The following is a 26,411-nucleotide window of genomic DNA, read 5'->3' as shown; positions in this document are numbered from 1 at the left end:
TGCGCGGACAATAAAATGTACTTCAACGGCACACCGCACTGCCCGGCATTTTGATGTGGACATTTTTTTTTTTTTTAATCGTGCCATGCTACGACCGATGGTTCACCCACTGTGGAGGACTATTTAACCGTGACGTCACACGAACTTCGAAATAACACCATTCGTAAATAAAACCTTCTATGCAGTGTTGTTTTTGGCAGCCATTTCAATTTTAGTTTTAGTCTTTTGGACAACAATGCTTTGTCAAATATTAGTCATTTCAAGATAATAATAATAATAATTCCCATTTATATTTTAATTACAAACTATAATTAATGTTATCTGACATTTTGACAAAATTCTAACATGTTAAGGAAACAGAATGGCCTTTAATTTTCAAATAAGCAAACTGTGCTTGAGCTGTTTGATCTTTATTTAAGAGTCCAAATGATGTATCTGTAGCCGGTTTGTTATTTTTTTGATGTTGTTGTTTTTGTGGGTAGATAGCGCAACAGGTCTAAAATGCTGTAGCAAATCCCATTTCGAGCTAAGCTAGCAAAGAGCACCTAATGCTACTGCTAGCGAATACCGGCATGTAACGAGTGATCTGAACTTCGCCCCCAAAAATATTTTGATAATACAAACACGGAAGGGCAATGTCAACACACACTCCGGGAAAATACGAGGACGTGACAGTACCTCGTGAGGAAAACAAACGCATTTTCTGTTCTTAACTTTCTAAATCTGCGCCACGCGATTCAAACTGCGCAACATACTGTAAGTCCAAAATAGTCCAACACTCCTCCTTTTACCCGCTTGCTCGGCCATAACATCAGGAGACACGAAGGACCCGAAGATTATCTGCCTGAACGCGGCCTGCCTGCCTAAAAATGCAAACAATTGAGATTGAGAAAAAAGGCTAACTAGCTTGAATGAGGACTTTACGAATGTGTCGAGCGTCAATCAAAAATAAGATGAAAAATGTTATTTTTCGATCTGTCGCTTTACAAATTGCCGCTGGGCACTATTACGATCTTTTCCGTACAACTACTTAGGACACCCACTCAATTAACCGTCCTTGTTCCAATGGATTAACTTTGTTTTTCTCTTGTAGAGGGAAATAAACGACATATTTAATTAAGGGTGTATCTGGCAGTGCCATTGTTTTCAATTCAAAGTCAGCCGTATCCAATGTCTTTCCTGCCACCCCGGTGCCTCTTGTTTACAAACATTATGAAATGTTCCGTCGTGCAACTATCTCCACTGGTGCCAGTTACTTGTGCGACCGTCTTGATTGATTTCCATAGGGCGGCAATAAACGATAATGAGACGAAAATTGATTTGCGGCCTTACACCACGGGGATTCCTCGGAACTTCCCGGTGCCGCTTAATGAATAAGCGAGATTGTGCTGAAGTCGCCCGTTTGTGGCGTTTGCTCGTAAATGAAGTCATCGCGCCAGCCCGCCGAGGAAAACGAGACAAAGCTCTGATGTGTCATTTTAAGGGTGAAGATAGCACAATAGCGGACGGCCTGCAGGCTGCGCGTATGGATTACGGCAAGGCGTCAAAACGTCGACGCGATAATTGAGTGTGAGATTCCCCCGCCCCCCCTTTTTTTTTTTCTTTTAGCTCGTGTGTGCATCATTACAAATAAATCCCAGGCGGAGTTGCAAGACCACGCTCGGCGCATCCAAAGCCTCCTCTTAACGAGACAAGTATGATTGAATGGAGCGAGCCTCATCCATAATAAACCTGACTTGGAAATCTTATTAATAACATAATGTATGACTGGGTGATGAACAAAAACACATTTGCCCTGCCAATATTTTGCAGTGTTACTGTAATAAACAATGGGACACACCAAGAGTTGAGCGGTTGTACACGCGTACAGCTCATCTTCACTCGATTGTATGAAGTAATGGTAAGCTAGCAAACAACGTTAGCAAACTTCAAAACTGCACCGGTACAATGAGATGGAACACTTGAAATAAATGAACTGTTCCAGCAGACAGTGATTGAGCGTTGACTGGAAGTTAACGTGTTTTTTTTTTTTTAATTGAATCAATAAATTGGATTCAGCGTACTTTCACTACTTCAGGAACTTCGGCACATTAATGGTTTTTTTTTTTCTATTATAATCTGAATAGAATATAGAGAAGCCAAAATCATAATCATGATTACATTTTCGATTAATAGCCCAGCCCTAATCCTGCGTCCTTTCACTCCGTCAGGAACTTTGGCAGATTAATATATATTTTTCTATTATAATCTAAATAGAATATAGAGAAGCCAAAATCATAATGATGATTACATTTTCGATTAATAGCCCAGCCCTAATTCAGCGTACTTTCACTACTTCAGAAACTTTGGCACGTTAATCGTTTTTCTTATATTTAAATCTTATTAAAATTAAGAGAAAGCAAAATCAAAATCATGATTGAATTGCGATTAATAGCCCAGCCCTAATCTATCACATTTTCAAAGTAAATTTTCCAGCACCACATGACAAGATGATGTTCATTTCTTTTGCTGTGTCGGTCAAGAAGCTGCTGAAGTTTGCCCCCCGTTTCCTCCCAAACCAGGAGCGAGGGATCGATAGCCTCTTGGCTTTGCAATGTGCTTGCGCGCAAGTTTTAGCATCGATAACCGCACCGCGACCCCACGAGGCATGCGAAGAGCGACTGGAGTGAGTCGGCTCTTCTCTCTTAACGGATCACTCGACGGGCTGAATGCCCTGGGGGAACATTGCTTTTCACTTTATCTGAGAACGATTAATACCGCCGTCCCGTCGTTGATTGTTGATCTGATGACAGTGTTTTCGTAGCCTTGACACTGATGCTATTTGTTAGCACTCGACGCTAATGTGTCGTGTACGTCCTTCGCATGAAGGCAGAAAATGCTTCATTGACGCTTTGGTTTGCTGCTTCCCATTGGAAAATAATATCGCTGTCGCTGGATAGCAGACATTGAAACAGATTGGCTCGAATTCTTCACGGCTGGTCACCTGTTGCTAGGCAGAATTGGCGGGGCTCGATTATAACTGCCCCATAAGCCGATTAAAAACAAGCAACACTGCCAGGAAGCCGTTTTTCTTGGTTTTGTGCCCAAAAAAAAAAAAAAATGCTTAGTTCATTGAAAAAAAAAAGTTACATTTAAGACATTAATAATAATAACGATAAATAACATCAAAGCTTTAAGTCGAATCACATGACAGGATTTCTCACTAAACCCACTTGAGAACCGCGTGTCTATGCAAAAAGCTTTGTAAGACGCTTTTGTTTCCACAAAGAAGTGATATTAAATTCCCCGTATAAACAAGACGGCCGCGAGATCTCCCGACCTTTCGATTGGGCTTAACGTCCTGTAATCCGCACGGATTAGTTGCGAGTCAAGACTCCTCATTTTAAAAACGGAGCCAAGATAGCATGCGTCCTCCGCCGTCCGCCATGTTAGACTTTTCCCCTCCTGAGAGATTTCCTCTAGTGTTTTTTTTTTTTTTTTTTTGCCTCCGTCGGGATTTCTGCTTTGAGAGCAGCTAGTGGTCCTCCAGAGAGGCTTCCTCTCTGAACTCCAACGCGTTGAGTCGAACGCGTACAAGAGCGCTTTTCCGCACGCAAGCTCCGTGATGGAGGTAATAAGCTTCGTGAGCAAGCGAAGCGCGGCGGCACATAAATTGTCTGAGAAACGTTCACTTCATTAAAACTATTCCTCCAGCCGGGAAATAAAAATCCCATCACAGAAGCGTGAAGCCGAGGAGAGGAATTACATTGGTGTGTAGCGGGTGGGAGCGAAAAAAACGCTCACGGTGAAATGCCATCGTTGTTCCACGCGTCCTTGACTAACGACTCCCGCTTGGCCAGCAAATTTTGCTGGGCCCAAAACACCTTTTTCCCGTGGGAAATCCCCCAAATGATCATCAAACTCATGACGCCATGCTGCCACCGCATCCGTCGTCAAAAGAAAATGTTGACGTCGCCCACCTGTCGTCGATGCGTTCTTTCGATTGGAGCTCGTATGGGGGAATTCCCTAGTCGCAAAACGGACGGCTTTCTGTTCATCTTCGGGCATGGGTCCTTGAGACCTTTTTTTCCCCGTATCCCGTTACCACCAAATATTGTAGCAATAGACGCTTCTGAGCAAGATATGGCTGCTTCATAGCAAAACGGACAATTTCCTGTTTGATTTACGGTATGGGTTTTTGACACTTTTTTTGCGCATCCTAACATGAGAGACAAGTCCACAAAATTTTGTACCGATTTGTGAAAGTGGTGTCATGGCTATTAAAAAAAAAAAAAAAAAAGACTTTCCAATGGACGCTTCTGAGCAAGAAATGGCTGCTGCAAACCAAATTGGCCAACTTCCTGTTCAATTTGCAGTATGAGTTTTTGAGACTTTTTTTGTTTCGTGACTATCAAATTTTGTATTGAACAGTGAATTTTCTTTTTTTTTGTGTGTGTGTGTAATTTTACCAGGGGTGCTATTTTAAACCATTATGACTTGTTTATCACGGCTTCTTGGGACATTATTTTCCATCCAATTATGAACTGAGTTCAACTCCCATCAAGTTTGTGCTCGCAAATCAAAGCAAAAACGAATCTTTTTTTTTTTTTTTTTTTTTTTTTTTTTTTGCCAGGTTATTTGATAAATATTGATTCTGAACTCCTCCAGATGATGTACGTAGCACAGTTGTGTGCCGTTATGCTCCATTTTTTTTTATTGTACATGACGAGGCCCAGGTACCAAATGCACAGCTCGCCAGCGGTCAAAAGTGAACTTGATTCAAATCTGAGTGTGTGTGCACGCATGTGCGTGTAGTTTGTATATAAGCGAGACCCCCCCCCCTCTAAATGCTTGGCAAAGTGTCCCTCCTCAAAAATAGCAAGCTTTTAGAGAGCCGCCTCCTCCACACTGAAGACTAATGGAGGGAAAAGACGAGTGAGGGAGGATGAGAGTGATGAAGAGAGAGAGTGGAAGCGAGCGAGCGAGCGAGCGAGCGGGAGGGAGGGTGGGTGAAGGGGACAGACCTCGCGTCAAGCTCACATGAACCTCCGCGTCCTCCTCCACGCGCAGGATCGCTTTCAGCTGCACACCGGGACGGTATGGCAAACCGAGCTTGACTTTCTTTCTTTCTTTCTTTCTTTCTTTCTTTCTTCTTTCCCACCAATTTTCCTTTTTTGCTTGCACGTGCATGGAGGAAGTGCTCATCATCATCATCATCCTCATCCATGTAGTCATCACAGCATCACCTGCAGCCATTGGAGCCATATCATCATCATCATCATCATCATCATCATCATCGGTCTCAGCAGTGTTGGCTTGGTTATAATACACGACTCAGCTCGAGTGTGTGAATCACATCAAGGGGTGGGGGCGCAGTTGTGGGGGGCTGGGGGGGGGGGGGGGGGGGGGGGGTACATCAAGTAGGTCACTTTATTTCATGTTGTTCTTAATATTATTATACTGTCCGGCCTCTTAACAAGACAAGGTCACGCCGCGGGCTGTTTTAGTGCGTCTCTCCGCTAACTTGGGAAGCACTAACAAGCAGGGCCAGATGTGCGTGTGCGAATGCGGGAGTGCGCGCGCGCGCGTGTGCGTGCATGCGTGCATGTGTGTGACGCTCATGTTTCATCAATGTGCATTGTCAGTTCTTGGATCATGCGAGAAAGAAATTCAAAAAGTCCCCTAGGAAAGTGGGGACGCGTGCACTCGTCACCGTTCACCAAATCCTGTAGGCAATGCGTGGGAAAAAAAAAGTCTAATTTCAAACTGTGGTTAACTTCTTTATACACTTGATCCCCCCCCCATTTTTATTATATTGTTTTTATGATATTAATAACAAATAATGATTGACCCTTGACTTCAAAGCCCTGAAATGGCCCAAAATTGCAACTTCAAAGCAAAATAACTTCCCCTTGAATTTCGTGTCCTTGAGACGCGTGTCTTCCTGTGATGGACATGTCCATCCAATTTCGTGTCAATCGGTAAAACTGGCGTCAGGGGCAAAAAAAAAAAAATTTCAAACTTTCCAGAGGCAAAAACTGAGTGAGAAATGGCTGATTAAAAACCAAAACAGTCAACTTCCTGGGCAATTTTCGTCATGTGCCCTTGAGACTTTTTGCGTGTCCTGTTTTGATAGACACGTACACCAAATTTCATGTCGAACAGTGAAACTGTTCTTGGACGCTCAGTTTTCCCAACTTTCCCACGCGCAAAATGATTGGAGAAATGGCTTTTTCCAAACCAAAACGTTTGAATTCAGATTCATTTTTTTGGCATGGGTCCTTGAGACTTTTTTTGTGTGCCTGGTTATGATTGACATCTCCCCATAATTTCGTGTTCATTCGTGAAACTAGTGTTTTTTATTATTATCTTTTTTTAAACTTTCCCGGGTGAACACAACTCAGCGAGTTTTGGGGAGTCGTGGTTCTAAACGTCTTTGGTCAGTTTTTGATCTTGTTGAGGCCCCCCAAAACCTGCCCTCACTTTGAATATTTTCAATGACAATTTTTAATATTTCTAAAATAATAATAAATGATGGTTGTAAAAAGATAATACATACTCATGGCTAATCGTGATCATGTTGTAAGTCTAAAAAGTCACAAAATTAATGATGTTAAGTGCACGATTATATATTTTTTTTATTACATTTTAATACATTTTTATATTATTTAATCACTGGAAGACAATTACTTAAAAAAATATCATCTAAACCATCGCATTTGACCCTCAATTTTGACTGTCGTTCAATTGTAAGGAGAAGTGCAGCTCATGGGAAAATGTAACAACGATTAAACAATTCGAGTAAGTCTTGAAAAACGAACTCTGCCAAAGTGTCTTAAAAGGACAGAGGTTAACCCCTGTTAGTAGTAAAACGTAAAAATAACACTGAGTGATTCACGTACAGTCCAGATACAAAAACTTTGGTAAGTGTCGCAGGTCGGACATGACATGCGATGATCAACCAGCGACAAAGGTCAGCAGCACAGTGGTCACTTGTTGCTAGGTAGAGTTCACAGGGGCACAATTATAACACCCCATATAGACGACTTGGGTTTTTTGGGTGACAGGAACAGAAAGTCTAACGAAATCTCGGCTTCCCAACGCAGCTACTAATGGCCCGTGTCGTCTATTTTGACGTTATTCTACCTTGCCCGTATTCGCTCGCATTTATCATTGTGCGGAAATGTCAAAAGTGAAGATTAATGTCTTCGTAGCGTTTGTGTAAAGTGCTAGTGCGTAATTAGTTTGCGTGATGTCAGGGCTGGTACGCTATTACTATTGATGAGCCTCGTGAAGGTGGTTTGTTTGTTTGTTTGTTTGTTTGTTTGTTTGTTTGTTTTGAATAATTTAACGACGGAATATGGCAATGAAAAATGGGATCACGATTGTATACATGCTGGATGCATCCTATCGATGCTTTATGATCTTCTCGGTTAAGTACGTTGCCACCATCTTGTGGCATTAATATGCAAGTACAAACCCTTTTGGGTGTTGTCAATTATTCCCAGATTTTGGCGATTGGTGACAGGGCTCGATCAAGCCCAGTAAATAGTGATGGTTCCCTGCGTCGCTGTATGGATGTGTACACATGTGTGTGTTCTTGTTTTTCTATCTTTATGTGGCACAAATCTTGACATTTACCTTTTAGTGTTGGAATATTTTTATTAATGGGGACATTATAAAAAAAAATTTTTTTTAAATGCTATGAGCTCCGTTCACCCCTTTAGACATGCATGTGTGCCTGGATTTGTGTGTGTCCTTGTCTTTCTACCTATATGTGGCACAAATCATTTTCCTTTATGGGGACATTTTGTCTTGTCCACATAAGAAAAAAGCTAGGTTGAGCGTTTTTTATTTTTCCACTTCTTTAGATGCGTGCGTATGTGCGTGCCTATCGGCGTGAGTGTGTGTGCGCGCGCACTAAGGATGGATGAGAGCTCTATAAGCACTAAGGCGACCAGAGATGCTCAAATGGGACCGAATGTGTCTCCGCTTTGGTCATTTCAGCCCGCCAAGCTTGTACCCTCTCATGTACTTTAACCATTAACCCCCACTCCTCCCTCCCTTCATCTATCCATCCAACCATCCAACCATTCATCCCTTTCTCTTACTCAGTGGCTCCATCTACTACTATGTGTAAAAGGCCTGGCATGCATTGCACGGCGGGTTCTATTTTTATTAATAAAAATGGAAGTTGTTGCAGAGCAAAGTGCGACGGGAACAGCGATTTGCCATTTGGAGTGATGTCGCCACTCATCATCCCGACCAGCAAATCACGCTTTCAGTTTCATGCTTAGACACGCGCGCGGGCGCGGGCGCGGGCGCGGGCGCACACTCGCCACAAGAGTGAATGACACAAAGCCGCCAAAGCTAAGCTGTGCTAAAAAAGCACAATAACCGCCAGAGACAAAAGTGCTCCAGAAGACGTACTTTTTTTCAGGGTTTTTTTTTTTTTTTTTTTTTTTTTGAAGGATTTAAAAAGAGGCTTTTACATCGCTAAGCGCGAAGTGTTACATATGGATGATGATAAATGGTGTCAGAAATGTGCTAATCCACAAGGCAGGCATCTCCTTGGGAGGGAACTGCAGTGGCAATTGTCTGGCGTGGCGAAAGGAAACAAACTCTATTTGGAAACTGAAGTGGGTGGTCCAGTATGGAGCCTGCATAAGGATGACATTTTTAAAATGAAATAGTAGTGATGTGTTATATCAACAGATAGGGGGGGAAAGTCCTAATGTACGTGTTTTTTTTTTTAAGTTATTTGTTATATTAATTCATTCACTGCCATTGGCGAATTCACTTGTCCTTTCACACTCCAGCCATTCAATTCCGGGAACCTATTTATATTATTTCAATTTTTTTTTTTTTCAAACGTTAGTGTAAAAGAGGGTCTCAAAATGTCTGGCAGTGAATGAGTTAATAATAGTCATTTTAAAAAGACAATTTTACAGACTATATTACAATGCTGGCCTAGTGACAAACGATTACAAATAAATATAATCCAGTTTAGATTTTTATTGTAAACATTTTTTTTTTTAAAAAGTCAAATATACGATTAAAAGAATACTTTTTATTGTTTTATTTCTTTATTTCTGAAGATCGGATGATATGCTTTAATGGTACGTTGAAAAAAAAAAATGGTGTTTTGAATTTGATCAAATCAAATCATCTGGATCCAGCTACCTTTAAAAAATCGGCATATAGTCTGCTTAAATCATGTATTTGGGTCCAGGTGATTTTATGGAGTGGCGCAAGCATGTCATTGCCTTGCCCACAGCTGACCAATCGACACGGGAGCAATGTTGTTAAATTGCCAGCTGGAAAGACGTTGCTCTGTCTCTGGCTGCAGTTCAGCGGCAGTTTGGGAAGTTTTATGGCCGTCGCACTGCTCCACAGTTCAATACAACTGACGCGATCCATGGCAATTTCTCATAACCTGATCTGTTCTTGACAAACATAACGCCAAACTCAAAGCCGGGAAAGTCAGTCCAGAGGGTTGCACTGGAACTCGGCAAGAACAAAAACTAGATCCAGCTGCAGCTTCGGACAGTAAAGAGACATTATTTTGACCAGATTCACTTTGTTGGGCACCATAATCTTTCGCTTGAAGTCGTTGAATAACCCAGAGTCACTGGGCCCTATTTTCTTGCAGAGTGCAAGCCTGGGTGGAATTTTCTCTCTTTTGGTATTTTCGCAGGCGCTTGCGCCGTAGTGGGCGTTAAACACAGCCGACTTGCTTCCCGGCCAATGGAAGCGGCTCCTTTGATTTCCCTAAAAATGAGCGCAGGGGAGGCGTACAGGCTAGAGTCCAGGCAGGAGATTGACGTGCAAACTACATTTATAAGGGACTGCGAGATCGCCACTTGCGGATGATGGTAAATTGGCCAGGGTGATCACAGATCACCGCCGTAAAGAGACACTTGGACACTGCTTCCCAACCCGATCGTCCGTGCCGGTTTGTGTACTCGGCCACCCACCCCACCCGATGTCACATTCCACCACCGGCGCCACAACTTAGACCAGCCGGTCTAATGTTTAGTCTGCTTTCAGCCTCCTATTTGTTTGCACTGAAACATTGTGAAGGCAATGAAGCTCCTCAAGCTGCTGCTAAACTGCGTATCGTTTGGCCAGCCTTGGGCAAAGGAACGACGTGCTTACAAAAACTGCAAAGCCTAAGCTGCCAAATGCTCACGGCTTCACATCTGTCCAAATGATACTGAAAAGAAAAAGAGAGCGCGTAGTGACTTTTGGGACACGCTACGAAGGAAATGTAGTTGTTGTTTTTTTTTCCAGGGCTGGAATGATCAATGATGATATGGAGCTAGTCTACTTCATTAATGTAAAGTTTAGAGCGCGCAATTCTTCGAGGTGAGCTCAGTCGTGACGCTAGTGCTAACGCAACAACCGAGTTCGCCTGATAAATGAGCCAAGAGTCCGCGATTGACATGGCAACCAATGAGCGCGTCGCCTCGCCTTTCACAGGCTGGCATAGCATCACCATGAAACGGTTAATTGAACCACAAGTTATTACGTAGCGCGGCGTTAACTGCCGTGACAATGTTGCGTTGCTGTTTTACGCCGTCATCAAAAAGCGGCTCGGGGCTCATTTGCATGCAAATGGATCAAAGCGCATTTGTTTAGCCGCCGCCATTATTCGCGCCACGTTTTAGCCGCCGCATTGATCACGCACGTGGCGGAATTTCCGCATTTGAATCCGACTCACACAACTTTAACCGGATCTGTTTGCACACGCGTGCGTGTGTGTGTGTGTGTGTGTGTGTGTGTGTGTGTGTGTATAATGCCTGAGCGCCTGCCATGTGTGCGTGCAAAGAGGAGATAACAGATGCCAGCAATTTGGGTTGGGGGGGGGGGGGGGGGGGGGGCAGGGGAAGGGCGGGCGGTCGGATTTCAGGTGAGGCGTCCCGACACGGAAAACGAAGCAGTCACGTCATGTTTTTTTTGGGGGGGAGGATTAAATGAGATGAGATGAGGTCGTGTCATTGGTGTTGAGCGTTTTAAGGGAAGGCGGAGTAAGGAGGAGGACGTCTTTAGTGAGGTCATCATCCCTCACCTCAAGGCGATATCAGTGTCGGAAAACTAAAATGAGTTTTCTGGGCACAACCAGGGTGCCATGGCACACCGGTGATCCAATTTTATTGAATTTGATTCTAACATTTTCCCTTCCTGGGTAATCAGCAATAGAACAATTTGACTACGCATGAACACGGGTTTCTACATATTGGGCATAATATAGAACATGTTTGATGGCAGTGGCAGTAAATGGTTGGATTACAAATGGAAAATATGATCAGTCAATATATCTTTGTTGATCTCTCTATGCCAGTGACCTACAGAAACATTATTATCTTTACGTCACCTTTAGTGATTGAAATAAATCGATTTAAACAGAGATTTTTTTTAAAGTTTGAGATGAAAAAGCCGCATTGCAGAGGGGTACAGCTTTTTTTGGGGGGGGGGGGGGCCTTCCCACCGCCCACTGCCTACCGGCCCTCATTATGTTGTATGTTGACAGGCCTACTTATGTCAAAAAAAAAAGAAAAGACTATGGTCAAAGTGAAAATACTGAATCAAAGTAACAAGAAAAATAGTACAGTCTCAAATGTGCTTCAGTACAAAAGTGAAAAGCAGAAAAGGAATTTTCGCTATCAATTATTTACAGTGCTCGTTTTGATAACATAGCACAAGGAACAAAATACATCACGGCACACAAAATAGTTTCCCTCTTTTATTAACTTGTGTCGTGCTCAAACTGAGGAGAAAAAAAAGTGGAGAAAACACGACTGCACCTTTTGATGGTGATAAAATAAAACGTTTCTTTAAATCATTCAATCAATGTAAATATTTTTCCTTGTTTTTATTTCGACTGCTGTCCAGGATCGAAAGTCACAAATGTGAATATTTTCCACTTCAACGTGACGTTGCAATTGTAAAAATCACCACACAAGTCAATCATCCTAACACACTTCTTGGTCTGCAGATGGTGGCTTTTGCTTTTTGTTTTTAGTCCACAATTGTTTTACAGCCAACAGAGCAAAAGCGATGAGTATGGAAAATATCGTCTTTACTCAGTAACAGTAGACCTTTTTGACATGACATGTCCAGCTGATTATGACCCCGGCGTGTTCTTTTGACACTGAAACGGAAACAGTGCGCTGTAGACGCGACATTAGCTAGCAGGCTAGCCACCATGTTTTGCTCAATTACGCAAAGAAAAAGGCAACCTGGGCAACGACAAGCAGTCTTGCGATCTTCTCTGTACAACTATTTGCGACATCCGCTCCCTTTTATCCTCCTCGCTCGCAAATGTTTTTTGTTTTTTTCAAGTAAATGGGATTCAGTAAAACCTTTCAGTTTTTGCCTTCCGATTACAGGAAAAGACTGTTTTAGGAGGAGAACTGACACTGACATCATTTTAGTAATTTTATGGATGCATTTTTAAGATTTTTCCCTCCCGTTGGGCTCGGAATATATTATTGGTGTTCAGCCTGCCTCTGATTGTCTTCATTGTACTCGCGGCCACACAAACACACCCCTTTACTCCCTTTTTGCATGTACAGTTTTTGCTATCTCACCGCAGAAGCGGCTTCCCTCCAGGGAGAAAAGAAGAAATCAAGTGAAAAGTATACGAGGCGGCGCAATCACTTGCACAGCAAGTTTTTGTCACGCTTTCAGGTCAGGTCAGCGGAGGTCACTGGTGTTCCGACACTCGGAAGTAGCCAAGCACCTGCAAATTTTTTTGAAAAGGCCTCAAGTGGGTGTTTTATTGGCCTTTCAGCTCGTTCGTGCACATTTCTGGCCGTAGTCTGTCGTTTTAAAGATTTTTAAAAATGTTTTTTCTTTGGCGTCTTTTACGGCATGAAGTGTTATTACTAACACCGGTTCTTTTCATTCGTATGAAATGTATCAATTTCGTTTTTTTTTTTTTTTTCAAACTTTCACACTGTAGTTTTATCGGAACAGTTCCACCTTGTTCTCTCTCTCTCTGATAGTACAGCCTCTCTACAGCCAGCAGAGAGACTTTTAACTTTTTTTTTTTTAATTGTAATTGTTCTCCATGGTCACCTCCACTTCTTCAAATCCAAATTGCGTCATTCATTTGTTCCACTGGAGTGCAGTAAGCCATTAAACGCCTCTTTAGGGGAACTAAGAATATTGCATGAATTTGCTCCCTTATGCAAAAGTTGATAAGTGATATAATCTGGTAGAAAAAAAAAAAAAAGGTTTGTGTTAAGTCAAGTAGAATGAAACCCATTTTCCCAGATGGCATGTTCCAATCCAGTAAATAACGATTTTCATCCGTTTCAATTAGCCAAAAATTGTCCGGCAATGAACCAAAAGCTACAATTTGATCTCAACGATATATATTTAAAGACCTGAAGTTGAAATGACAAAATCAGATAAAACAGTCCCCACTCTTGGAGTTTTCCATCACATTTGTGTTAACACAGCGAAAACGGTCCAAGTGGCCAGTGGAGAGCCCACAAGGTTAATGAGCTAATTATGTCTTCTCTCCGGTGAGTCTGAGAGCAAAATTGCTAAAGTCAACCATGTAATGTTCTTTTTCTCTAACTTGTGAATGGAAGCCTTCTGAAAATGTGTCCTTTGAAACGATAAGAGCAACCTTTCCCCCGTCTTTGTGGGGAGACAATGAAAGTGTCTGCTGTGCTCTGCGAAACGTCGACATAGCAAAGGTGCTGCTTAGTAAATGTCTTGCTTGTTAAGGTTCTCTGCTTTGTGCTCTTTGGTATTTCGCTCAAGATGTAATCATGTTGCTGCCATGATATGAGCAAGTGGAAAAAGGAGACGGAGAAGATTTTTCGTTGAACGCGCATTCTTTCTTTGACTTTTTTTCCCTCTATACTAAGAATCCCCCAATTTTCTTTCCCCCCCTCCCCAAATCACAATGACACACAGAATTCGCTCAACATGATCCAGTGGAGCACGAAGAAGATGGACGTCAACTCCCCAACGCTCGCCCACTGAGATCTCAGCGATGAGAGGACACGTCGTCCTTCTTCTTCTCTTCTTGTGCGCCGGCCGTGTCATTTCGCAAGATCTGCCAGGACTTCGTCCGTCTTCCCACTTAGCGGCTAAATTTGCCGCCGGACAAACCGTGACCCACCGGAGGACTCGTGGAGAAGTTGAAGGGTTGATTGAGGAGGGCTCCACCGCGCTCCGGTTAAGCTCCGAGGCGGGTCACGAGGGGTCGCGGGAGGCGGAGGCCGACGGCAGAAGACTGCGAGGAACCAGGCGGCCGCGTTCTCGCCGGAAGAGGAGCTGGCTGTGGAACCAGTTCTTCGTCATTGAGGAGTATCGAGGCCCCGAACCGGTGCTCATCGGACGGGTAAGTGGAACAAAAATGACTAACATTTCTGGTTCACGTATTAGCCTCTTTCCTCGACCCTTACACACTGTTTGGGTCAAATTTTGACATTTGACCGCGGTAAAAATACCCCTAAATATCATTCTTTCACCAAAATCCAGCGACCTATAATACACCAAAAAAGAAAATAAAGTAATCCCTCATTTATTGCAGGAGTTACGTTTCAGATCACCCCTGTGACGGACGGAATCCACAAAGTAGCCAAAAACATTTCAAATTCAATTCAGTTATCCAACAATCCGGGTCACGGCACCAATTGCGAACTTCTCCTTTTATCCCTAATGCTTGCAATATCGTACTAATAGTAACTAGCAGAAGACTGCAGATTCTTAGTTGAAATGAGCCCTTACCTGCCAGATGCAGAAAAAGGCCTAATCCGTCCAAAATGGTTGCTACTCTTATATCGTTTTGGCCGCCCCCGCACAGGACTATATGTATTCATGTGTGAAAGTAAAAACCTCATAGCAGTGATTTCTTGGGAACCGTAGTCTCCCTTGAAACCGATTAGCATGTTTAAGAAGGAGCTCGAAACAGTACTGAGAACTGTTTGTATAACCACCACCTTTGCACACAGAAACATAAGCCTGTTGTTCTTTGAGAGGTCATGCGGGAATCTGGAAACAGTCAAAGAGTAAAACGGCGTAAGAATGATCATACATACCAAACAAAAGGAACAGGACTCATACAGAGGTCAGAGGGTGCCTTGAAACTGCCTTGGGGCGGTTGGATTTTGTCTTTGTTGTCGCTTAGCATCTCCTTCTTAGCGTCTCCTTCCTGCCTGAGATGCTCAATGCCGCTTGGCTTTGAGTTCACAGTCTAAAGTCAGTTTCACTCAGCAACATGAAATTTGTCTCAAGAGTCTCAAGAGGCCAAGCCTTAAAAGACGCAGGAAGTCTGGCGTTTTAGTTTGAAGTGGACATTTGAGGTTTATTTTTGGTCATTTCAAAGGTGTCCTTCAAAGACAATCTTGCAAAATTTGATGACTTTCGATAAAACAGGAAACTCATAACTACAAGGGCAGAGCTTGTCCAAACATTGCGCGTGGGACAAATGTCACACCCGGTAGATATTCATAGAAGAAAGGTGTACATAAGGCCATTTGCACATAGCAGTATGACATTTTGTCTATCACGAGTAGACCTGCAAAAAAAAAGGCTTAAGAAGCCACGAACAAAGAAATAACCGAGGATTGAAGCACCACTTTTAGTATCATTTTGGGCCTTTTTCGAAACTCAAAAACTTGACTTGTCTTCTAGATTTTCTAGAGATTTTGTACAAATGTTACCAAATTTGAACCACATATACTAGGCAGATGGTCAACACAAAATTGCCAAAAATGTTAGTTTTTGTCTTTTTTATGCGGTTGAAGCATAGCAAGAACGTTTGATGACTCGCCGTAAACTATGAAATGAAGACCAGCACAATTTTAAAAATATCACTCCGTGTAGCGTGTTTCACTGGGCCACATGAAATTTGGTAGGCAGGTCTATCACAAGTAGACCCACAAAAAAGCATGTCTGTTGTTGTTAAAAGCAGCTTTTTGGGGGTAAATTTTGGTCATTTACGTTGGTTCTTTGTCTGATTGCTGCTAAATCAGAATCTTGTATACTAAGACAGATGAATGAATCTTATTTTGCAAAGACTTTAAATGTTTGTCATTACTTGTGGGCACAGGCACACAAAAGGCACATGGCAACAAAGTTTGACGACTCGCCATCAGGTATGAAACTAGTAACTACAATTAAAAAAAATTCTGCTCCCAGAAGCTAGTCCGACTTAAAGATATGAATTTTGGCAGGTGTGTCTATCATGAGTAGACCCACCAAAAAAGCCTAAGAAGCAATCCCTGAAAAAATACCGGAAGCCTGACGTTTTGTTTTGAAGCAACGATTTTTGGGTAATTTTTGGCCACGGGTAACTCAAGAACAAACTTGAGATTTTGTGCGATTCCTATTAAATTTGAACCACATACTAGACCGATAGACTTCGTCACTGCGAGTTGGCCTAGCATGGAAAAAGTTTGTTGGCTCGCCATAAAGTATGAAACTAATAGCTGCACATTTTTAAAAGCCCTTGAAGCTATAAATTGACATAGCCAAATGAAATTTTGTAGGCATGTCTGTCATGAGTCGACCGGGAAAAAAAAAAGTCTCAAGAAGCCATGCCTGAAAAGACACAGGAAGATTACCATTTTGGTTTGAGGCGGCCATTTTAGGGTCCCTTCGGCCATTCTCAGGGATCCTTCAAAGACAAATTTTGCTCGATTGCTACGAAATTTGAACCGCAAAGTGGAGAGATCGGCAGCACTGCGTTGTGAAAATGGCTTGTTGTCCTTTCATGCCTCTGTACATGTTTAGGCAAACTTCAAATGTGAAGCTCTGTCCTTTGGGTAACGTAGCATTGCACCAATGGCCTGAGCTAAATCAAAACGTCTGGGCGTGACTTCCTGTTTATCGCTTTAAGCTGGAACCTTCAAGCTCTTCACACCGACAACGTCCCGCAGATGCCCACCTGCGGCACGGTGCCCCCACGGGAACCCCCACTTGTGGCCTTTCATAGCTTTGCTCTAATGTCGCCGCGAGCACGGAGTCAAAGTGGCGAGGCGTAACGCTAACAGGGGAGCGCTGCCAGCCACTTCGGAGCCGGCACGTTATACTTTACAATGACAGCCAAGATTGGTTTCTTAGCCGTGCGGCGTACTCCTCATAAATGTTTAATATCCCGCTCCACTTGTTATTGATACAGTCGGCGAGCGGCGCTAAAGCAATCAGGGGAATGCTACTTCCATATTTGCGCAATAAAGCCTGGGCGACGTGTTAAAAGAAAGCCTCGTTTCTCCTTGCAACTCGGGTTGCTTGGCTGAAAATCAGCGGTACTCATATTTAAGTAGACGTACGGATACTTTTGGAACAAAAAGACTGCCAGGAGTATTGATTCCACTTCACTACTTAAGTCCCTGAAATGTACAAAAGTAAAGTGAATTTCACTGCCAATTACATGAGTAGAGTGGCTAACTCCATTTTTGCTATTTTTCCGGTGAGTGGTTGAAAATGTCATTGCTGCAATAGCGTCTTAGTTCTTTACATTGCAATGTTTACTTGCGGTTTTCCTCAGAATTTTCTTAATTCCAAATTGAGACAGACAAGTACCGATATCAGGTATCGGTATCGGGCCAATATATTATGTTCAGGTGTCAGGATCTTCTGGAGGTTGTCGATAACAGTTACTGATACTTAAAAGCGAAAATAGTAATCTGTAAGTTGTCCTGGGCAGTAGTAGGCGCTATATTGCGACAGATTGATACACCTGGCGAACCATCAGCACGCAGAAAGAAAAGTCGTTGTTCACGATTTGGTTGTCATTGTGTGCAGAGAAATGTTATATGTCAAAATATGAGAGGTATCGTATCGGTGATTACTCAAAGAGTGGATGGTATGGGTCTGGAAAAAATAAGTGGTATCAAACATCCGTAATTCCAAACATCTGTAAATCAATCAATATTTTAAGATAATTAACATCGTAAGTAAGGGCACTCATTTCCAAACTGCCCGCTATACATGTATTCTTTATCCTTTGTGAAAAATGTCTCCGATATAACTGTCTCTATCTATATCCGTATATTCGTATATACGGGGAGTATATAAGGTGGCCAAGGCAAGCAGACTAGTAGCAGCACAATTCCGTTGGATTTGAAGCAAAAAATGTGCCAAACATTTTCTTTTTTTATGTTCTATTCAATTATATCCTTACTTTTTATCATGATATTTTCCAACAAATTACAATATTACAATATTGGAGAGTGTTTTTGTGTTAAAAAAAACATATTGCAAACCATTTCTGAGGGCGGGCAAGAACGGATTATTGCCTTTCCCATTCATTTCAATGGGAAAACATGATTTGACGTACAAATATGTTCGTGGAACAAATTCAACTCCTATCTCAAGGCCTCGCTGCATTTCTATTTCATTCCATTGCACCGCTGCTGAAATTGGGCGAGCCCAAAAAGTGCTGTCTCCACCTTAGCAGCAGGAGGTGGAAGCGAGGCGGCGGCTGATTGCGGCAGCATCATTGTGCTCCCACCGTTTTGTTTGCCAGGCGGGGGGAAGACATTGCTCCTTCCTTTTCACACTGACTGAAGCACAGCAGGACTGAGACAACAATTACACTCAGCCCGGGAGGGGGTGTTGGGATGGCACACACAAACACAAACAACGTATGGTTGGCTTTGAGGAACAAACGAAGGCAAGGGAGGGATGAATAAAAGAAAAAAAAAAAAAAGCAAATATCGCTTATCGAGCAAACTGTATGATGTCGGATGCGCCATTATGACTTTCTTTTTTAATCCTCATCGTTATCCGCCAGCACAGATGCACTTTGGGCTTACATTCGACCCTGTCGACTGCATTGCATGCGTGCTCCGTAGCCACATTCGGTGGCCACTTCATTAGGAACACCCGCGCCCGTGTTCGAACAATACCGAGCATATTGGCAGTTCAGCATTTCGTCGCTGTCATGTGAAAAACACTTATCTCCATTTGTTTTTCATTTTCTTATTTTTACATGAATCGTGTTTCCGTGTCACAGACGTCGCATTAAAGTGAAAATTAAAAAAAGTTTCCAAAATTGGAGATAAGTGTTTTTCACAGGACAGCCACGATTTGCAAATTGCTCCGTCTATTATAAAAATGGTGCTAGGGTAGTTTGTTGAAGTGATTTGAGGAGTCTTATTTACACGTAAGTAGTGCTATGCCGCCATTTTTTTGTCATTTACAAATAATCGTTTTGGCATCAAAATCTCTTTCTTAATCTTGCTTTTCTTGTTTTATAGTCACAAAAGCAGAAAATATTAGCGTCAAAGTCAGTGTTGTTCATTAAAAGCTTGTTTTCTCCACTTTTGGGTCAGAAATGGCTGTTTTGGATGAAACCAACTCATGTTCTACTCCAAACTACAAAATAATGGGGTAAAAATAGAACCAAATTTTTTTGTGTCTGGTGAAAGAAGAGAGTCAACTTTTTGTAGGTTTTGTGCTGATTTTGAAACATGATATTCTAAAAGGTGCGTGTCACTTTTTTCAACCTCTGTGAATGTGAATGTGACATTTTTTTTAAAGACGTAACTATAGAGAGGGAAAGCAAACCGTCGTTGCAGTCATGTCTAATATAAAAAATTTGCTTTGACGCCATCTTGTGGCATCTTGACGCTAAGAAGTTGCTGCCAAGTTTGACCCTTCCCGCATTCCTTGCAGATTTAAACTTATTCATAGACACTCAAACTTAATAAAAGACACATTTTAAAGTATTCCTTAGTGCCCGCTCTCATTCTCTTACTCGGTGTCCCCCAAATAAGGCAAATTGTGCTTAATCGTGACCTATAAAACAAAAGAGCATTAAACGTGCCGCGTGTTAATGCCTAAATGTTCTCCCGAACCATAATTCCATCTTGACGAAAGTAACGCTAACATGCCATGCAAAAAGCTATTGACGAGCTAACACAAGATGGCATCGACATAACCGTAATTCTAAACCTACAAACAGCTGCTACGTCAACACACACAGAGCAGCATCATATATTTCTTTTTTATAAGTTACTGCCACCTACAGGATTGGAGTGGAACGGCGTCGCCAAATGAGACGGCTAAGCATATGCATACGTTTCGGATTGTTCGGCCTGAGCGGAAGTCTACCATGACATTCTAGTTGTAGTTGCACGGGATGAGCTCATGATTTCCGAGTAAATATGCGCGGGCCTGTGAGTAAGACTGGTGAGATTACATGAGCGCATGTGGCCTGAGGGCGGAAGGATGGCCAAGGTTCCTGGTCGGAAAGCTCAGCAGATGACTAATCTCTTTGCGGCCTTGCCGTTTTCTGCACACACACGCACACACACACACTTGTCTCGCAACACACACCCTTTTTTTTTTTTACTTGTAATACATTGATGTCCATGTCAAATGAAACAAGGAAAAATCATTTAGTAGGAAGATTTTTTTTTTTTTTTTTTTTTTTTTTTTTTGCGAGTCATGTATTCCATTAAAATGGTTGACTAGGAAAAACAAATATGAAAAACACTTAAGATTCCATATTATTTTTGCACTATCATTAGTAGGAAAGTTATGTATTGGGGGAAAAGGTTTCAATTGAAAAATTGGGGATGTTAATTACAAAACTTTCTTCAGCCCGCAATATTGTCGTTGACTGTATTTTCCAACACTGCAATTCTGGCCCAAATATCGTTTTCATAAAAAATGGTTACATTCTGTTGTAAAAAAAAAAAAAAAAAAAAAATGAAACCACTGCTTCTCTTTTTTTGTACAATTTCCATCTGAATTCTCTGCGCCCAGCTGGTGCACATCACAATTATTTCTCAGCGGACCCCCAGACAGGTCACTTGACTATATTTCCAGTCTTGTTCCACATGATGAACACACGACAAATATCGTCACACCGACGTCAACGAAAGCGAGTGGATGCTTTGAGGATTTGTTGTTGGGTGCACGTAGGATGTTATGGAGGGTCCGCATTGACAAAACCTGCCCTGGCTTGTGTGCTTGGGTCAAGTTAACAAGCTGTACGCATCAGTACGCCCCCATTAACGCCACAAACACACACACACACACACACACACACAAGCACGCACAAACACCTGGTACCATCGCTTTCTCATTGACTGACCGAGCATGTCAAACTTGAGCATGAATCACGCTGGATGTGCGCTACAAGCTCCACAGAGCATATTATTGCCATATTCTGATGAAATTGTTCATGATTGTTTTTTGTTGTTGTTGTTTTTTTTAACGTTTGCGTGATATTTTGGTTCAAATTGTAACCTTTTTGGACATTTGACAGCAAAACCAATCCCGTAGACGTCATTCGTTCACCCAGAAATTGGATGACAAAGTCACAAGAACTGTCTGCGTTTCCGCCACACTTATATTTGTGGAATATAAGTTAAAGCAGCTAAGTGCACTCTTTTTTAGCCATCTCAGGGGGCGGCCATTTTGTCTTCTGTCGACTGAAAATGACATCAGAACTGTTCACAACGACCAATCGCGGCTGAACTGTTTTCAGAATCCGAGCCGTGATTGGTCGTTGTGAGCAGTTGTGATGTCATTTTCAGTCGACAGAAGTGACAAAATGGCCGCCCCCGGAGATGGCTAAAAACGGGTGGATTAACACTTATTCCACAAACGCAATATTTATCAGAATGCCCTGTTTCAACTAGTGGACTTGCATGGAACATATTCTTGGGAAAAAAAATGTTTGCGTTGACTTCCACTTTAAGCTAAACCTGCTCCAGAGAGTTAAAGTCACTTTGCCCCGTTGTGTAAAAAATTTGATTCAGTGAGCTTCCTTTAAAGGGAATATCCTCTTCTGGTTTGAATTGCTCAAAACGCTCCAAGAATGGGAAGGGGTTGCACTGGTGATCAGATTGTCACTCCCACCACATTATTAACCTTTTATAAGATTGCAATCTTAACACACATGAAGCATGGAATACATGAAATCAATTTCTTAAACATCCATGACAGACACACCCTGGTTATTTTATGTCACCATATGGATATTTTGTATCGTAATGAATCGTTTTGTCCCAGCCCTAATGCACGGACCTTGCCAGTGGAATGAACGTGAATGTCAATAAGCCGCCAATGCTAAAGCTGTTGGTTTGTCTTTGACCCGCCAGCTGCACACGGACATGGACCGAGGGGACGGACAGACCAAGTACACGCTGGAGGGCGAAGGAGTGGGCTCGGTGTTTGTCATCGACAGCAACACGGGCAACATCCACGTCACCAAGTCCCTGGACCGCGAGGAGAAGGACCAGTACCGCCTGACGGCCACCGCCACCGACCGCCTGACGGGCCGCGCCCTGGAGCCGTCCTCGCAGTTCATCATCAGAGTGCAGGACATCAACGACAACCCGCCCGTCTTCCCCGGCGAGCCCTACATCGCCACCGTGCCCGAGATGGCCAACATAGGTACGCGGAGACCGCCGCAAAATGGTCGAGTGACCAAAGGTCCCCGTTTTACTGGACTCTTTTTGTCCACTTATTGAAGCATATAAAAAACGCCAACTTTTTTAAAACAATTTTTCGTTCTAATCAGTGGCGGGAAGTAACTAAGTAAAAAAAACTGGCATGTACATTTTTCCGGTACGGGTAACACCCACTTTTTCATCAGCTTTCACAAATTTGTTCATTGGCATTTCTCTCAAAGGCACCATTATATTCATAATTATATTACGTGATTACTAGTTATAGCTTTTGCATTATTTTCCCTTTAGGCACCCAAAGTATTTTAAGGTTAAATGTGGTTTAAGTCTTTGAAATTTGAACACCAGAGCTGTCACGTATGAATATTACATTCGCATTGAAGCATTTCTCAAGCCTTTGTGCTGACTGACATTCTCTTGAATACCTTTCATTCGGAAACACAACGGGGGAAAAAAATGACCAAAGTCAGTCTTTCGGGGGCCGTAATCTCTACACAAACATTTCGAACAATCCATCCAATCATCCGGCGAGCAGATTAGCATTGACGCCTGCCTCTGCATAATCCACTTCCCCGCTGCGCAAAAAAGATCCAAACATAAGCATTATACTCCAAACAATCATCCGCCAGGTGCATGATGCACTCCAATGCTTGCGGTATACTTTCTAGCGTCATGTGTGTTTTTTTTTTTGTTTTTTTTTTTTTCATCGTCAACATATGGACGGACATCCGAGCTTATCCTATGTTAATCTTCTGGGCAAGTGCAAAGTGTTTTATTTAATGCACCCGCAGGCACGTCCATCATCCAAGTGACGGCCAGCGACGCCGACGACCCCACGTACGGAAACAGCGCCCAGCTGGTCTACGCCATCACCGAAGGGCACGACTACTTCTCGGTGGACCCGCAGACAGGTCAGGAGAGGAGGTTTTTTTCCAGTTTCAAATGAAAAGTAATGCTGTACAATTACTTGAATAATTAGTTAAAAATGATAACAGTATTAGATGTGAAATAAATATAAGCGTTGCTTTGGCGCCATCTTGTAGCATCCTGGTGGCAACAAACTATGTTGAAGTGAGTTCAGGCGCTTCAAGAAGTGCTTTGCTGCCAAATACTTTTTCATACAATTTCCAGATATATTCTGCTGTTTTGTTTTGTTTTGTTTTGTTTTGTTTTGTTTTGTTTTGTTACATAAAAAGTAAACCATTATCATCAACTTGAAGTTTTGAATTTTTCCCAAACACATTTTTTGGGGGAAAAGAAAATGAAATTATGGTTGCAGGAAAAACAATCGTTAAAGCAGCACTGGGCAAGAATTCGACTTTAATAAAAAAAACCATCACAACTCTTTTGATTAAACATTGACTCACAAGTAGTTGAATGGGACTTTGTTATGCCCTGGGGTTAGTCTGTATCACTAAGCAACAAGCAACTAGGAGGAGGATGGGATCAACCCTGGCGCACAAAAAAAAATACAAATGTTCTGAATTGCTTCCTACTTTCGCAATAAGAAACTCGAACGTCTACACGCTATTACTGGTGTCATGGCCGAAGCCCCAAAACAAACAAAAAAAAACAAAAGTATTGTTTGAACAAATTTAGATTCATGACCTCATCGCCTTTCATCTTTCACACAGCCACTGGAAATAGAAATGTAATTCAGTCCAACTTGCAGGCCAGCGAGAGCTCAGGATTTCACGACACTAGGCGCAGGCGCACATGGGAAATGTGGTTGACTTTTGTCAAAACGCTACCGCTTTTGTCCACATGGCGGCGCCATAATCAGCAAAAACTGACATGACACAATCTTGTTTGAATTATTTTGTACAAATATCTGCAAAATTCGTGTGGGAATTTTTCTTTATGCATGTTTTTCTATTACACGAAAAGTAATGCATAAAAAAAACACCACCAACAACAAATTTTAGCTGCTGCTCGTCCACTCATTTGACGCGCGCACATTTTGCCAGCAGTGCTGCTTTTCATTGTCCCAGTTGACAAAGTTTGACGTCGATCGCCAGCGACGTGCTAGCGCTTATTCCAGTCTGTCCTCTCTGCCTCCCTCCTCTGCTCAGGCATCCTGAGGACCGCCGTGCCCAACATGGACCGAGAGACCCAGGAGGAGTATGTGGTGGTACTCCAGGCCAGAGACATGGGGGGCCACCTGGGGGGCCTGTCGGGGACCACCACCGTCACCGTCCGGCTGAGCGACGTCAATGACAACCCGCCTCACTTCCGGCGCAGTGAGTAGCAGGAGTAATTTCTTTACAATGTTTTCCAAATGTGGTTTTCTTGGTTACGTAGTTTGTCTCCCCCTGGCTGTCGTTTTTGTATCATTTGTATTTTCAAATAAAGTTTATATATTTAAAAAAAAAAAGACAGAAAAAAAGAGTAGCAGGAGCAATTAGCTTGATGATATTTCTGCTGAGTCATGCAAGCGCATTTTTTTTTCCCCCCTTCCTCACATCGGTGCTATTTTTTTTTAGCTCATCTATGGCTTTTTCCCTTGTGTGTTAGCATTAAGCTAGCAGATTTGAAAGCAAAGTTTCACAACGTTGAATTCTGTTAGCCACACATATGTGTGGGTTCAATTAATTTCACGGTTCCTCGCGCCATTCCGCTCGCTATCTGCGGCAAAATGACACTTGTCCTTTTAAAAAACGCTCCCGTTTGCACTTCGTCTTTTGCCTCCTCGGCCCCCGACGGGCCCCGTCTCGCCGCACAGGAGTGAGATAGCAAGTCCATCGCCTTCCCTGTACCGTGCTATTAATATTGCATGTTAAAGTTCAGTGCTGTGCGCTTCAATAGGCAGCCAAATCAGCGGCGAGACACTCGGGCTGGTGAGACGTATGCCGCGTTTCTCCGCGCCGCCGTATATCAGCTCTCTGCACACGCCGGGCGGCCATTCGTCATCGCATTTAAAGCCACTGCCAAGCTCGTCCCTGTGATATATTCTCCCGGCGTACGTTTCTTTATAGAAGCTGTTTAATATTAACGTGCCGCCAGTGTGTTATTTATTCACTTTTAATCTGACTGCTGTGACTGCTCCCCCCTCCGCACCCGCCGCCACATAGCACCCGCCCCCCCCCGGGCCTGCCACCCCGTCCTTTACCAGCCGCAAAGCTGAGCCCGAGGTCATTAATTTCTCTTAGAGAGATAATTAAAGCAAATGTTCTTGTTTGGGACATTGGTTGAATGCGAAGGGCTGTTGTTTTTGTTTTTTTTTGTTTTTTATGTGTGTTGTTTTTCTTTTTAAACATCCATTATAATACAGCCCGGCCTATTTGAGTCATTAACCGTCACCAAGGACGCTCATTCCGATTAAAGCGGCGCGAACGTGTGTGACTTTGCAAGCGAACCACTGGCTGAACTCGCACAAGGCCAATACAGCCGGGCCTTGGCATCGGAATTTAATTCGTTCCATGACAACGCTTGTAACTCAAAGGAATCATCCTTCGCCGGTGAAATGAATGGAAATGCCAACAAATATATTTGTTAAGTGTTTTCAAAAAGGAACCTAGCATGCTACTGTATTCTATTCAAAAGGTTGCACCAATAAGAGAATATAGATATATGGTCGTTCCACAATGTTGTTTGTATGCATCGCTTCTATGTTCTGTGGAGCTACAAGACTTATTAGTTCCACCTAGTCCGCCTCGTTTTTGGCAGTTTTTCATTATTTTTTCCATTATAGACCCTTACATTCCAATAGATTGTGACATGTGGTCACTCCACAATGTTGTGTGGATCACGTTTATGTTCAGGGGGAGACTAATTATTTACACCCAGATTGGCTTGTTTTTTGCAAGTTCTCTGTATTAATTCATTCCAGGAATTTGTGACGTGGATACTCCACAATGTTGTGTGCATCACTTTTATATTTTTGGGGAGCTATGAGACTTACAGTTGAGTTTGTTTTAATTTTTTTGCCATTTATTTGCACTTTTCCATAATTGTCCCTTTTTTTCCAGTGGACTGTGACATGTACTCCACCATGTTGTGTGTGTCCTTATTTGTTTCCCGGGTGGTAACGTGACA

The 26,411-nt window shown here is 42.6% G+C and overlaps 1 protein-coding gene across 3 annotated transcripts in view; it reads left to right on the top strand.

Moving 5' to 3' along the window:
* The window catches only part of cdh24a (cadherin 24, type 2a), a 42,764-nt gene that overhangs the window by 7,666 nt on the left and 8,687 nt on the right, over window positions 1-26,411 (top strand). For all 3 annotated transcript variants that reach the window (XM_086047631.1, XM_086047633.1, XM_086047632.1), the window contains exons 2-5: window positions 13,915-14,344; window positions 22,068-22,362; window positions 23,168-23,287; window positions 24,449-24,616. In XM_086047631.1, coding sequence (XP_085903757.1) covers window positions 13,994-14,344; window positions 22,068-22,362; window positions 23,168-23,287; window positions 24,449-24,616 — 934 coding nt within the window. In that variant the 5' untranslated portion in view covers window positions 13,915-13,993. The remainder of the gene's footprint in view (window positions 1-13,914; window positions 14,345-22,067; window positions 22,363-23,167; window positions 23,288-24,448; window positions 24,617-26,411) is intronic.

This window comes from Filicampus tigris, chromosome 12, assembly GCF_054856515.1.
Source record: "Filicampus tigris isolate MCC_2025a chromosome 12, RoL_Ftig_1.0, whole genome shotgun sequence".
Classification (NCBI taxonomy): Eukaryota; Metazoa; Chordata; class Actinopteri; order Syngnathiformes; family Syngnathidae; genus Filicampus; species Filicampus tigris.
Note: the sequence above shows the minus strand (reverse complement) of the source record. Positions and strands in the feature narration are given on the sequence as shown.